We start from the raw sequence: 14,985 nt of genomic DNA on the forward strand, positions 1-14,985 counted from the left end.
TTTAATCTCAATTTTTTTTAGATTGTTAATTTCATCAATGAAAAAAAATTGTATGTCATGAGCAAAAAGAGTACGAATAAAAATATAATTTATATCACTTTTTCATCCTAATTGATTTTTTTTTTTTCTCTTTCCAACCTACTCTCACTTGTTGCACTTGCTTGACCGTCGCACTTGTATCGCTTGTTGTTGTCGCACCCTATATGCTCGCAATCACACTCGTTTGCTTGTCGCACTTTGCTCGTTGTTGCACCCGCTAGCTCATTGTACCTTACTTGTTCGTTGCATCTACTTGTCCACTACTCGCCCATTGCACCTTGCTCGTCCGACATCACTCGCTCGTTGCATCTTGCTCGCTTGTGACTCGACTATCGCACCTTCTTGCCTATCACTCACCTGATGTATCTTGCTCGCCCATCGCACCCTCACTTGCCCGTCGCTCCTTTTCCAACCTATTCATTGTCACCCTGTCATCCACGCCTTGGTTGATGGCGACCTCTTCGTCGTCGGAGAAGTTTGCTACCTATGCATCTCCACTTCTGTCGTGGTGCCCTCGTTGTTCACCGAGGTCGATAAGTTCTTGGACCTTGTTAGATACAACACCGACGAGAATCAAGGTTCGGAGTATTGTTATTGAAAGTTAAATAAAGCTGAGATCTCATCAACTTGCTCTCTTTTTTTTCTTGGCAAGATAATGGCCAGAACTTCACAATCTCTAAATCGCACTTCTTACATTTTTATCTAAATCTTTCTTAGCATTTGCATATAGGTAGAATTTTGATTATGTATAAGATACAAGATCGGTATATTTTAAGACAACAATTTATTTTTCTTGGCACCTAGTACTGATCATTAAAAACTTATTCAAGGCTTTGAAGACTTCTGATCTTGAAGAAATGCATTTCAACATGTTCTTTGTGGAACAGTTAGGTGGGGATGGCACAGATGCTTAACAATGGTTTAGAAATGGATTCTAGCTTTCATATGTGGCTGAGAGATGAGAAGCTTATTTACCAAAAAGACAAAGATGGGTTGTGCTAGAAGTAAGATGTGATCGAGCAAAACTTGTACCATGTTGTAGCTTTTAGATTCTGGTGAATGTAACAATGGCTGCATGATGACCAATTTGATGTTTTCTCAATCATGCATTCAACTATATGTAATGATCAGAAATGAACAGTCTTCTGTCGGCTGAGTGATGGATGCTTATGATGTTATTTTTATGGATCTGTACTTGCATATCGTATTATTATTATTATTTATCATGAAGCTTTCCTGATACATAGACAAATTCACCAATCTCTTTCATGCAGTGAAAGCTCTAAAATTGTCAAGATTAAAAATGAACCGTTCTTGATATTTTGATATGCTATTAGAAATAATAAATAGAGATTTCTCGATGTGCAGTTTGCATGCTTGTCGTCGAATGGTTGGCGGGCAGCAGCGTGTTGGGGGTGACTCGAGGAATCCATCTCTTTCCCCACAGCGCAGAGGGGTTCTTCGGACGCACCACCTTCCGGTGTGATCTCGCAGGGCCCACTCATTCGAAGACCGTACGTGGGTTGAATCGCTGCAAACATTGACATGTATGTCATGGAACATTGTGAAAAGTCGAATAAAAGTGTGTATTCTTGTGTGACTGCATGTCATGGATAGAACATACAACAAATTACTAATATAATTTGAAGTCAACTGAGTGAACATACAAAGAGAAGTAAAAGCAAACAGACGAACCAATGATACTGGAAACTCAATCATCTCTAAATATGAACCCAGATCGATCTCAGTAGCTGCTTGTAAGAAGACGCCAAGATCGTTGTCTTATGCACAACAACGGAAAGCTCTCCAATCTTCTATTATCAATTAGCTGCACACTTCCCTGTTGTTCTCCACTCCACTCTCGGCAAACTCCAAGGCTTCAGAATTGACCCACCAGCCTCCTTCGGCACTGCAGCGAACGCGTCCAACCCAGGCTTCATCCACATCGACATTGACCCCCTGCCATCGAAGCCAACGAAAGGGATCCTTCCCTCATCGAGGAATTTGAAGACGTGGATCTGGGATCCGGATGGGCCGGTGTCGATTAAGAGGCCGAACCCCTTACGTCGAGGGGCATCGAAGTGGGAGGAAAGGTGAGCGCGGCCAACGACAACAAAGAGGTAGAAGAGGAAGGAAAAGATTATGAGGCTAGTGGAGAGGATCCAGCAGCAGTCACCTCCGTCGTAGGGCGCCGCCTGATGCAAGAATCCCCTGGCTCCTCGGGCGTCCGATAACCCCCCGTTCTATCCCCACGGCACTCCGCCGTCCACGCCTCCACGAACCTCCAGAGGGCCCGACCATCCACCACCGCGGGGTGAGCGGCAAACCCCACTGCCACGCTATCCACCCCCTGGGGCCAGCAGAACCTCGTCACCTGCACGGCGAACAACGGCGCGGGGAGTTCCCTCACGTCGAGCTCCGGCACGAGGCGGAGGAAAACGCTGTGGTCATGGACTTCGGCGTTGGCGAGGAGGCCGAGGTCGCCTTCTGCATCCGCCTCGAGGAAGGCGACGCCGGGGCCGTTGGCGGCAGGGGAGCAGTCGATGACTACGTTACCCGAGTAGAGGAGGTAGGTGAGCTCGCCAGCAAGGGGGAAGTAGTGAAGGAGGGTGGGGAAAGGCAAGAGACGGGCAGCCTTTGGAAGAGCAGTAGGCGTAAATTATAATTAATTATAAAATTATAAAATTAAAATATTATTATACATCATACAAATTATAATAATTTTAATATTAAACATTTTAAAAATATAAAAATAAAATATGAAAAAAAAAATTAATATCGTGTCTTTCAATTCTCATTCTAATTTTTCGCTTAATGAAAAATAGGGATGGGAAGAAAATGAAAGATAAATAATAATTTAATTTTTATTTTTAATTTATTTGTACATACAAAGATAGGATTTAATATTTATTTCTTATGATTCAAACAAATAAATAAAATTTAAATTATTATTTTCTAAAAATTATATCACTCATTAAGAAATAAATCAATTAATAATTTAATTGATTGATAATATTCCTAATTTATCCACATGATTAAGAAAATTAATTTTAATCATTTCCTTAGTCATACTATACAAATAAGGAAGTTAATAATTTAAATAAAGTAACACATTATTTTGTTGAATCTCGGATTTTGATGATGAAACTAATTGATGTGTTTATGTTTTAATCTGCATTTTGAGTGACGCAGGATGTTTTGATCAGGATGAGACAATTAAAGCAGGAAGAATCAAGTTGGGCTAGATGAACATATCAGAAGATTTGACATATCGACAGAAGACTTCGGGCCGTGGATTCGGGCATCGGGCCAAGAAGAGCGGAGATTGTGCCAAGGATATTGGAGTTGCGGAGTCAACCGACCGATTAGGCAATAGGCCGCAAGAGAGGACGATGCGCCGAAGAATCGGACGAAGCGTCGAGGGACCAATGACATGCCGGACAATTTGATTAGATGCTTAAGATTAATTGTCTAGATCGAAGTGTGTTTTACATGTGCAGAATTACCTACGATAGCAAGATATGAAGCAAACTGAAGTCCCGGAGTTAAGGACATGACATCGTTGGGAGTTCAAGAGTTTATCGGAAGTCTGGACGTTCGTCGAAGGTTCAAGCGAAACCAGCCGAGAAGTCACGGAGCTTGCCAAGAAGCTCGTCGGAACTCGTCAAGTGGATCGTCGCAAGTCCAGGAGCTTGTCGGGACTCCGCCGGAACATTGCCGAGAGTTCGTCGGAGGTTCGCCGGAAGATCGCTGGAAGAATAGACTTATGGACTAAGTATAGCTTAGAATATGTCTTAGGAATCGTAGTTAGCACATAATTGGGCCTGGATTGGGCCAACCCAATCACGGGCCAACTAGGCCCATGTAAGAACTGTATTGGGCCCAATAAGAAGCTCAAACAATGCCCCAAGAAGACTCAATGTCGTGGCACAATCTTCGAGACTATGTCAAGCGATGGTACCACCAGTCTGGGTGCTAGGTAGTAGTACTACCAGTTTGGACGGTGGTACCGCCCAGCACTGTGCCCCAAGCGGTGGTACCGCCAGACCTAGGCGGTGGCATCGCCTAGGACAGTGTTAGTCAAACTAACACTGGGCGGTGGTACCGCCCATGCCCAAGAAACTCGGGATGAGATGTTTTTAGGCTCCAAGTTTGAATCAACTTGAAGCCTATAAATACTGCTCTTATCCCTAGTTAAAGCACACAAGTACAGAGAGATTAAAAGAAAGAAAACGCTGCAATCTCTAGAATTTCCCTCCTCTAAATTATAAGTGTTAGAATTCTGTTTAGAGAGGTGAGTGAGTGCTTGTAAGGGTTATTTCCTAAACCTAGTAAAAGGAGAAGAGAGGTGTAAGAAGGAAGTTGATCTTCGCCTAGTAAAGGAAGATCGTTAGTGAATACTGGTGGCCTCAACGGAAGAGGAATCGGAGGAGTAGATGTAGGTCACGATTGACCCAACCACTATAAACTGTCGTCTTCTCTGGTTTGCATTTTATTCTTGTCATTTACATACTGCAAACTACTTAGATAGTCACTATGCTTCCTTACACTTCCATGTTATTAACTTTCCGAAATCGGTTTTCAAGGTAAACGACTTTTATCGTACGAAGGTTTTTTGAACCGACGTAGTTTTTATCGTTGTACTAATTCACCCCCCCCCCCCTTAGTGCCGACCCTGATCCTAACATATTTATGATAATTAGATTTATGTTAAGAAAAAAATTATTTTAAAAAAGTGATTAATTGTAACAAAATAGGACAAAAAATAGTCCAAATTGGATTTTTCTTTTTTTGTGTGTACAAGTGACTTATATTTAGCATCAAGATCCTTTTGAGTAAGAACTCTCTCTCTCTCTCTCTCTCTCTCTCTCTCTCTCTCTCTCTATATATATATATATATATATATATATATATATATATATATATATATATATATATATATATATATATATATATATATCATAATTATTGGATTTATATTATTTTTGAAAACACTATAAATGTTTTTCGATGATTTTATTTTAATAGATGATATATTAATAGGTTGTATTTGGTGTGCTTGAATATAAATCATAATTTAATTTAATTATGTTTTTTTACTGAAATGTAAAGTTTTGAAATGTTTAAATAGATAAAAATGTCTAATAAGAATGTATGGAAATAAGACAGTAACAAATTAAATTAATAAAGGAAAAGTTGAGGTTGAGAAATATGATGTATTAATTTAATTTGTCTAATAGATATGATGAAAGTGTTGTGGCTGAGAAGTATTTTCAGAGTCGCCAGAGGATTCAAACTATTTGATAGGGTAAAATATGGATTATGATTAGAGGCTCAAATAAAAAGGCTAAGTAAATTAGGATTATATTTTGTAAATAATATATATATATATATATATATATATATATATATATATATATATATATATATTTGTTGATGGAAACAATATGAAAGAAAATACTTTGGGTATCTCTGAAATTTTTTTTTTAAAATTATGGGATAGAGTATATGAGGGGGGGTTTGAGTTGAGGTTAACTTAATATCCTTATAGTTTTATATGGTAAAGAATTTAGATATAGAAAACGATATCGAATCACATTAATCATAATTAACTTTCTGATATATATATTTCTTAATTGCTAAGTTTTGAGACGACAAATTAAGGAGTTGGAATAGGAAAGTGAAACAAATTCAATGAACTTCTTTTTGTGCGTGCGTTTTTAATGAATTAAGGAATAAAAATCGTAGTTGCGACAATCTCAACTTGTCAATTCATCGGAGACACAACGCGTGGATCTGTCTGTCAAAGTTCTCTCTTTATCTTTTCGAGATGCTGGAAGACATGAACCGTGGCCAACAGGTGCTTTTGGTGCTTGATCGAGGGAACATGCAAATTATAGCTGGTGACATTATTGTCGTGATCGTCCCATACTTGATCACCTCAATACGTCAAATATTTAGTTCGGTCAACAATAGTAAAGAATCAACGATCAACTCGATCGAGCCTCAGTTCAACTAATCTGATCCGAGGATTAATAATATCTTTAAAAGATTCCTTATAAGATAAACAAAATAAAATGATAAGAGCATAACTGATATATTGAGATGATAGGAGAGTATTTTCGATAAAAATTGGAAGTATTAAGGATATCTTAGTAAGTAAACTCGAGGGTCCAATTTGTTGTTATTTGGATTCCATGAGCCATTCCGTTCCGGATGTTATAACTGTAAATGAAGCCAATTATACCCACCGATGGATGTAGGAAGCTGAGAGAACGCGTTGCATGGAACTCAAGTAACTAATGAACACAGCACGTCGGTGTGTTTCACGTTCGATAACATGCTTCGGATTAGCATTTGGCTCGGGAGGAGGAGGATGAAGGCGGCAAGTACGTTTGCGTCATGGTAAGTAGTGATTTGCGGAAAATGCCCGTCGTGATCTTATCATGTGGAGGAAAACAAGGGAAAAAGAGGAGCACACAGGCAACCATTAGAGAAGCAAATTCCAACATCCCTTTCATTTCTTAATTCCATGGTGGTCTGTGCCTCTTACCTGCCCAACTCAGTGCACGCTTAAAGAAAACACTACTTTTATCTCCTAAATAAAAGCATGGCTTTCTCCAACTCATAGCTTATGTGTTGCCAGCAGTCCGTCTCCTTCCTTGCACTTGTATATAAAGATAGAGCAACGCTTACCATTATCTCATCTATCTCTGAGTCAACAGCCTGAGGCTCAACTAAGAAAGACATGGAGGACTTCCCCCAGGCTATCCTACACCGTAGTAGAAGGCGACGTACGCGGGCGTCGAGCGAGTACCTTGGAGTCCGTCGCAGACCGTGGGGGCGCTACGCCGCTGAGATCCGGAACCCTTACACCAAGGAGAGGCATTGGCTCGGCACCTTCGACACTGCAGAGGAAGCTGCACTCGCCTACGACCTCTCCTCTATTTCCTTCTGTGGGCCAGCAAGAGCTCGGACGAACTTCCGCTACCCTTTCCTGCCCGCTCCATCGCCGCCACCTCCTCCACCGCCACCGCCACCGCCTCCATCGCCCTTGTCCGAGGAGACGAATGTGTGCTACTTCGAGGTGGATTCCACGGGCGATGATGACTCCATGACCATTGCTGCCATCCTGCAGAGTTTTCGACAGTCTACGTCCCTCTCTTCCTCCTCTCTTCTCTTCTGAGATCCGATATGGCCGCCATAATTGGAATAAGATAGTTACGAGGAAGTAGAAACTGAGGTGAGTCAATGGTCAGTGAGATGACCAGAGGAACAACTTAGTTACTATTATTACTGGAAGTTTGCCAATATCATCATTGATCCCTTACCATGGGTCAAAAAGATGTTCTTGGATGATAGGTTTCTTAATGTCAAAGCACGTATTTTGTGATTTCATGATCTTGATGATGTTGGAAGATCATAAAGGCTAATTGAACTATTGGGATTGGATGCGAGATGACTGATTTCATATCTTCTGTGGGTGGAGATATTAACACAAGGGTTTTCCACGAGCTATGTGGAATTCTCTCCATTTCTTACGACGACTGCATTCCATATGAGTAGTTGAGAAGGATCGAGTCAAAAAGGATTTGTTGTGCAGTTGGATTTTCTGTTTCCTTTTTTTCTATCTTTTGTGTGGTTTGTTCTTTGGACGATGGATCCACAACGGAATCCAGGCATCCGACGGTTTGGATCTTATGTAAATGAATACTTTTCTTGTCTTTCCGTCATCGACGTACCCGCCGAGTTCCCTCGTGTGATTAGAGAAAGAAAAGGGAGGTGGGTCCCTATTTCCCTCGTGTGGCATCTCGGAGCAGGATGCGGGTACACAAAGCGAGTAACGAAGAGCTTTGGGTCCGAAAAACAGCGAGCGGAAGACAAATAGTACAAAAAAACTAACGCCCCGAGCCGGTCGCGAAATAATAACGGACCCAAACCGTAGCTCATCCTCTCATCTATCACCCCCTTCAACCCCTAAGTGGCCCCCAGGCCGCCTCCCCTCAATGGCCGCTTCCTCCACCGCCACCGCCACCGCCATCGTGTTGGAGCCTGGTGAGAGCGCAACCTCCACCCATACCGAGCATTGGCAACCCATGCTCCACTTGCCCTCCTCCCAGCTCTCCCTCGTCCCACCCTCAGCCCACCACCTCCGGCGCAGGCGCCGACGCCCGGCTCGCGTCCTCCGCCTCTTCCACTCCTTCTGCCGCACCCTCCCCATCTTCACCCCCAAGTGCAAGCTTCCCGATCCCTGCCGCATCGCCACCTCCTCCCCAGCAGTCATGCCCACCATCGCCTGCACCCCTGCCACCTCCCTCATCGGCCCCGACCACCGTGGCCGCCGCCACCACGACCTCATCACCGGCACCATCTTCGGCTACCGCAACGGCCGCGTGTCCTTCTCCCTCCAGGAGAACCCCCGGTGCCTGCCCTCCCTCGTCATCGAGCTGGCCATGCACACGCATGCTCTTCTACGTGAGATGAGCGCCGGCATGGTACGCATTGCCCTCGAGTGCGAGAAGAGGCCAGTGGAGCACAGCAAGGAAAGCAACTCGCAGTTATCGTCGAATCTCATGGACGAGCCACTCTGGGCCATGTTCTGCAACGGGAAGAAGAGCGGGTACTGCGTACGGCGAGAGGCCTCGGAGGAGGACCTGGCGGTGATGGAAACGCTGCGGCCGGTGTCCATGGGGGCCGGCGTGCTACCGGGAAGGTCCGAGGAGGAGGGTCCCGATGGGGAGATAGCGTACGTCAGGGCCGGGTTCGAGCACGTCGTCGGGTCGACAGACTCCGAAACGCTGTACATGATGAGCCCCGACGACTATAACGGTCCCGATCTCACCATCTTCTTCGTTAGATTGTGAACGGGCTCAGGTCACATATGTTGTCTACTGTTATATATATGTATATTTACGTGTGTGCATAATATATACAAGGCGAGTGGATTTGTTAGAGCTATGTCTTTTACGTTATATTAGTCTCCTTCATTCCTTATCTTTGTAGTCCATAGTCGTCTTTGGTTTTATAATTTCATCTTTCTTCTAATCCAACTATCTATGGTCTCATGAAAGGCATCCAAATGCAGGTTGTTAGATTGACTTGATAAGATCATGAAATATGGTGCATAAAAAATGAAAAGACATAAAAAAAAAACACGCTTTTGAACTTTGTACATGTTGGATTACATGTACAGAAAATTGGCTCGCGATCGATACAACTTAAGTTTTTGTACTACATTGATATTTAGTTTTCATGTATCATAGATTGATGAGATTAGTTCAGATTCATGATTAATAAAACAGTTTCCACCACCTCATCCCACTCTTCATGTCTCACTTGGCCATGGAAAGCATTTCCGAAAAGTTGGTACAGCTCCGCTTTTGGTCGTTCTTGACAGAACATGACTTTTGTCGGGAAGCTGCTGTCAGCAGACAAGATCTTTCGGTGGCCGGCCTCAGAGTAAGGGCTCTGAGATGGGCCTCCATGCTGCATGCTAGAATAGTAACCCATGCACGTGGCCTCCACCTGAATCCAATACCTGTTGCCCTAAAAATCATACTATATAAATTCAACCTGGGAGCAACATCATCAGAACGCTTCTTCTTCTTCTTCTTCTTCTTCTTCCTTCTATCGCAGACTACACGCAGATTCCACGATGGACAATTGCAACTACATGGTCGAAGACATCAAAGGTGGAAGCCACGGCAACTCTCAGGGAGAAGGTAGGCAGAGAGAGAGAGAGAGAGAGTGAGAGACCATTCATGTTCTAAAGGTTCAAGAGAATCCTTTTCAGGTTGTGAGGACGAAGAGAAGCTGAAGTTTTTATACCTCTTCAGGTAAATGTACATATATCAGTCATGGCCTATTGACATTTTCTCCATCAAAGAGTGATCATTCTTTGGCTTCAGGTCAGGAAGATTCAAGTAACACCAGCGAGGGGGCCAAGTTACCTTGCGAAGGCACCTCCTCCCCCTCCTTCTCAAATCTACTAGAGGAGTACATGGAAAATGGGTCATGTTGTGAGCAGCTTCTTTACCTTTTTTTGTATCTCCTGTAAGCTTCTTCGCTAGAGTGTCTCCGGTGTGCAATGTTGGCGACGTCTATCCTTCTTTTTATAGGAAGAACAGACTCTCTCTATATATACTACTTGTGAGATGCTTTACTGTATATATCTGACATTAATAGTTAGCAACTAAGCAGCAAGCAGTCTCTCCTTTCAAGTAATCTATATGTCGAAGACATAAGAATCAAGCAGTAATGATTTAATATGATACGAAAATGTAAAAAGAAATCCCTTAACAAAATGAACCAATTAGACTCAGAAATATATTATAAATAATAAAAAGTGTTACTGCTCACGTTAGAATTGACCCATTTAAATTTTGTATGCATTTATGACAAATCATGGACTTTTGGTCTCCAGAGTTTAATTTTCTTTGAATACTTGACTGGTTGCTGGATTTAAAGGCCATTGAAAAACAGAGCCAGGTTGCGTCTCCGGCGTTCTCTCTTTGCTTGGAACAGCTTGTTCCCGTTGCCATCTCTCAAAGCACGTCGAAGATTCCAGACGCAAATATGTCCAATGATCTTGGCCTTTCGATCCCAATCGGACGGCAGATGGGACGCCTTCGGCGATAGGAACTGTTGCGCTAGGTAGAATGGCCACGACACCGGAATTGTCACCTTTTCTTCGAATGTCTCGAGCGAAGTAAACGTGGGCTCCTGCAAAACCGCGAACGCGACAAGTCAAGGAATCAGCGATCTGATCACCGCTTCGGGTGCTGATCGCGTCCGTTTGGTTTGGGTTAACATGAACCAGGCATGTGACGAACCGAACCATAATTTTGGAGTTTAGCGTGAGATTTGATTCGATAGAATTGATTGGATTGAACCTAAACTAAACCAAATCAAACTCGAGTCAAATCATACTGCGAGAGGAGTAAGCTCACCGATGAATGCTTGCATCCCAGAAACGTCAAACAATACCACGATAAACAATTAGGGTCGCCAAAAGGAGCGGAATCTGAAGAGCCATCCCTCATCCCTTTCCTACTTCCTCCTCCGGATATGGCCATCGCTGGGGCCGCGAGGGCGATCGTATGCGACCTGGGCCAGCAGAGGAAGGATTCTCCGCTGCCACCGCCGGTGCTGAGGGTCCGTCTGGCGGAGCCATCGGCGGAGAGCGGAAAAATCCTGCTCCAGCCCCGGCTCTGCACGCTGAGATCGTACGGGACGCGTGAAGGCGGAGTGATGAGGAGAACGTCAGTGGGGGACGCGTCGTCCTTCTTCGCGTCCCTCGCCGACTATATCGAGAGCTCGCGCAAGAGCTACCACTTCGAGATCGTCTCCGGTCGCCTCGCCATGGTTACTCCTCAAACCTAGAATTTCCCTTTTTTTATGCGAATATTTTTCATTTGAAATACCCGAATATCTTTCAATTATGAGTTTGCGTATACTACACTTTGGATCCATGCTTCGAAACCATTGTAAACTTGGGAATCCCGCAGTTGTTGAGAGCGGAGTCGATTGGGTCATAGTCCACTGAACGGCAAACGAAACACCTGTTCCCTTGATTATGTTGTGGTGGACACTGCGGCCTCCGGCTGAGCTGTTCTTTGTGGACTTTCCTGCTAGGTTGCGTTTGCAGCTGCAGTCTCCGTGGAGGTGGTAACGGGCAACTCCATCTTCAAGAAGCTGGACTTGCAGCAGATAGCCGAGGCCGCGGGGGTGTGCGTGGCGGTCGTGGCTTGTGCCGCCACCTTCGCTTGGTTCTCGAGTGCTCGGACCAGGATCGGTCAGATGATCACCCTGGGATGCAACAGCTTCGTCGACGCTCTCATCGACAACATCGTGGAAGCCCTGTTCTACGACAGCGAGCTGAGTGACTGGTCCGATGAGATATAGCTGTGCTAGTAGTGATTACAGATACATACGTAAAAAGTACGTGATACCGGAGCAGTAAATAGCAAATTGCTCTGTTATGCACGCAGAAAGTCTGCAAGAGTTTGTAGCAAAGAGGATGCCACCATGGGGAAGTGGCGATACTGGGAGTATTAGCGTAGCAGATTACCACCGCGGAATTCTGGTGGTATTGGTAGCGAATCTTGTATAAAAAAAGAAGAAGGTCTAATAGCACAGATTAACAATATTGTACTTTCTTGAACTTTGTGAGGAATCCTCTGCTATTGGCATTGGGAGACACGCTTAGCTCCTAGTGGAAATTGTATTCTCGTGATATTGAAGATCTTACGAGTATGTTTATATGGATACAGGTTTGAAATGAATATTGGGGGAAGCCGCAGTGCAATCGGATCAGAAAATGAAGTAAACCAGAAAGAAAGAAAGAAATGAGAGAAATTATGATTGCAAGAATATACGGTTCTTTGTTCTTTTTCCCCATCTCTCTGACATCTCATATGGATAGATGGTCTCCAGCTTCACGTCCTTGACAGGGATTGCTTTTGGCCTTTCTAATTTTATTTTCTTAAGAATTGGGAAATCCTTTTACCTTCAGAAACAAAATTATTGTGAACAAAAGTCGCCATAGGTCAATGGAAGCAATCAACGTTTCAGAACATATATAGTCTATATTTTACTTGATTATAGAAAGAGGATGAAAAGTTGATTCCCACCCGATCCTTCTTTGTTTACAAGATCAAAGTTCTTATGTTACAATATCAATGGATTCCTTCAAAGTCGTCGATCCTTCTTTGTAAACCTTCATGAGGTTTGCATGGGTTCATCGTTCCACAGTTCCACTGAAAAGAGATACAGCCTCTAATCGAAGCTACCTGTCTTTTCTCTCTCCTGGATATCTCTTTGAGCTTTGTGTTTGGAGGAAGAAGGATCAGCTCTTTACTGAAATGTCGTTGATATTATCAACAGCCTTGAGATTGCTCGAGAAGACTTTAATGGGGAGCCAGCGTAAATTGAACGGTTTGGGGTGCAGGTGATCGAAGATGATCGCAACTATAGGCTACTCCGCTCAAGATTCAGACCATCATCAGCACAGCCGAGAATATGTGGATCAAAGATGAGAACTTGAAACGGGACGTGAAGGAATTGCTGATGCAACTCAAGGACACCGCTTATGATGCCGATGACTTACTGCACGAGTTCCGGTACCAAATTCTGCGATGGTCCCGAGTCCCGACGACCAGCATACAGAGCTGGAGCTTATTGGTAGAAAGATCGTCGGCAAGTTGAAGGGCTGTCCACTTGCAGCAAAACCCCTCGGAATCTTTGTTGTCGTCAGTCGTGAACGAAGACAAACAAGCTTTTGCCTGTGCTGCGGCTGAGCTATCAGTGCCTTGACAAGTGTTTAGCTTTTTGATCCGTGTTTCCCAAAGATTTCTTTCTCTTTTTATAGACATGGGGCGATCCAGATCTGGACGGCAGAAGGCTTCATGAGATTGCTGTCCCATTTGCGGCTGATACAAAGGCTCTTCCATCTGCGGCTGTCAATGTCGCACTTCTCTAAGTTTGCAGATTCTCGATACACAGATCCAAATCTTAAAACATCTTGATCTGACAAAAGAACGACAACTATTTTATCGGGCATCGGCTTCTGTGTTGTCTGTTTAATTCACATCGTTATCTTATCTCCTCTACCCAACAAGCGACTTGTGGGATTAGTCTACACGGTTCTTTCATTTTTATACTCGAACGAGATTAGTGATGAAAGGTTACCTCATCTCTTCGTCGCTCAGCAGCAGAATGAATTTGGTAGCGGAACTCGTCCAGCAAATCGCAAGCATCATAAGCGACGTCCTTGAATTGCATCAGTAATTACTCCAGGCTCCCTTTCATCTTCATCTTTGATCAACATATTTCCGGCTGTGCTGATGATGAGCTTCGTCTCGACAAAAAAAAAGTCTTTAGCGGGCGTAGATCAGATCCAACTCGTTGCTGTTCCCCATAGGACTGCATAATCGCAGGCCTTCTCAACCAGGCTCCCAACATCTCGACCACATCTCAGCGAAGGACTTACCCTTTCTCCAGCACAGAGGGGAAAGAGATCTCAATAAGAAGAGGCTTGCAGAGGCAAAAACTTCATCGCCACAGATCGCGGTAGGTAGCTTCAATTATTGGAGACTGGCCCTCTATTATTAGCTGTATCGTGCCAGTCTCCACATGCAAGACCTGTGCACACCGAAAATTCACAGACTTTTGGCACCCAGTGGAAATGATCTTTCTTGTTGCCAGTAGGGATTCTTGTGGGTTAATTAGCCTCGATCAATGGAGGACCGGAGAAGAAACAACAGCAAGTGACTCAGATGTAGGAAGGAGATTGTATCTTGTCTCCTATGGTAGCTCATCCCTCTTCTCTCGTTTAGCGGATCATCATCTCCCGGTCTTAATGGTCTGTGATAGAATAGAGAATGAAGAGTAAAGAAAAAAAAAAATACTTCAATTAGTGTCATATGGTGTCTATTTATACATGATGAAAGAGGATTTTTTTCAATCGAGCAACGAGATTTTCTCGTGTAGTTGGGGAAATCTCATCTGCTATATAGTTGGAGAAATCTCTCTGTTATCATGCCCCCGCAAGATTGAGCTCCTGTTAAGGATGTCGATCTTGGACCAATGCCGATCTTGCACGAAGTAAAAATCGATGTGAACATGTTTCATATATTACTAAAATATTCTTCTACATAGACGTAGACAAAGAGTTACTAAATTATATTAATATTACATTGACAATCTAATATATTTTTTATTTATTGATCTCATTGATATTTTTGGTTATCCCTTCAAATAGAATTAGATACATTTAAAGAAGGCAAACTGTTGTCCAAAAGAGTGTTTACAACATCTCTTTTGTCCATCTGGTATGGAACCTGATAAGAAATAAGAATTCTTATTATTTAACAGGATGAAGATTATTACGAACGGATCCAAATCAAAATTAGACTTACAGTATTGAGCTTACGAATAGCAATTAGG

At 43.3% G+C, this 14,985-nt stretch overlaps 4 protein-coding genes and 2 long non-coding RNA genes across 6 annotated transcripts; 4 read left to right on the forward strand and 2 right to left on the reverse strand.

The window, feature by feature from the left end:
* Positions 1-2,179: 2,179 nt before the first annotated feature.
* LOC135614013 (malonyl-CoA:anthocyanidin 5-O-glucoside-6''-O-malonyltransferase-like) lies at positions 2,180-6,789 on the reverse strand. The gene is made up of 2 exons (XM_065111004.1): positions 6,736-6,789; positions 2,180-2,674 (listed from the first exon to the last, which is right to left on the reverse strand). Exons 1-2 carry the CDS (start codon positions 6,787-6,789, stop codon positions 2,180-2,182), a joined length of 549 nt encoding a protein of 182 aa, XP_064967076.1.
* Positions 6,761-7,654, forward strand: LOC135613738 (ethylene-responsive transcription factor LEP-like). Its single transcript, XM_065110777.1, has one exon. The coding sequence runs from the start codon at positions 6,788-6,790 to the stop codon at positions 7,223-7,225; it is 438 nt and encodes a 145-aa protein (XP_064966849.1). The 5' UTR covers positions 6,761-6,787; the 3' UTR covers positions 7,226-7,654.
* Positions 7,655-8,045: 391 nt separating this feature from the next.
* LOC103990251 (protein MIZU-KUSSEI 1-like) lies at positions 8,046-8,903 on the forward strand. The gene has a single exon (XM_009409328.2). The coding sequence runs from the start codon at positions 8,046-8,048 to the stop codon at positions 8,901-8,903; it is 858 nt and encodes a 285-aa protein (XP_009407603.2).
* A 750-nt stretch (positions 8,904-9,653) lies between these two features.
* On the forward strand, positions 9,654-10,155 carry LOC108953148 (uncharacterized). The gene is made up of 3 exons (XR_001978554.2): positions 9,654-9,761; positions 9,833-9,875; positions 9,948-10,155. It is a non-coding gene; the product is annotated as an uncharacterized LOC108953148 (long non-coding RNA).
* Positions 10,156-11,046: 891 nt separating this feature from the next.
* Positions 11,047-12,306, forward strand: LOC103990057 (stress enhanced protein 2, chloroplastic). Its single transcript, XM_009409084.3, has 2 exons — positions 11,047-11,403; positions 11,674-12,306. The coding sequence occupies exons 1-2, from the start codon at positions 11,107-11,109 to the stop codon at positions 11,941-11,943; spliced, it is 567 nt and encodes a 188-aa protein (XP_009407359.1). The 5' UTR covers positions 11,047-11,106; the 3' UTR covers positions 11,944-12,306.
* A 300-nt stretch (positions 12,307-12,606) lies between these two features.
* Positions 12,607-14,204, reverse strand: LOC135615916 (uncharacterized). Its single transcript, XR_010488189.1, has 2 exons — positions 13,729-14,204; positions 12,607-13,566 (listed from the first exon to the last, which is right to left on the reverse strand). It is a non-coding gene; the product is annotated as an uncharacterized LOC135615916 (long non-coding RNA).
* Between the last annotated feature and the right edge of the window lie 781 nt (positions 14,205-14,985).

This window comes from Musa acuminata, chromosome BXJ2-6 (genome assembly GCF_036884655.1).
Source record: "Musa acuminata AAA Group cultivar baxijiao chromosome BXJ2-6, Cavendish_Baxijiao_AAA, whole genome shotgun sequence".
Lineage (NCBI taxonomy): Eukaryota > Viridiplantae > Streptophyta > Magnoliopsida > Zingiberales > Musaceae > Musa > Musa acuminata.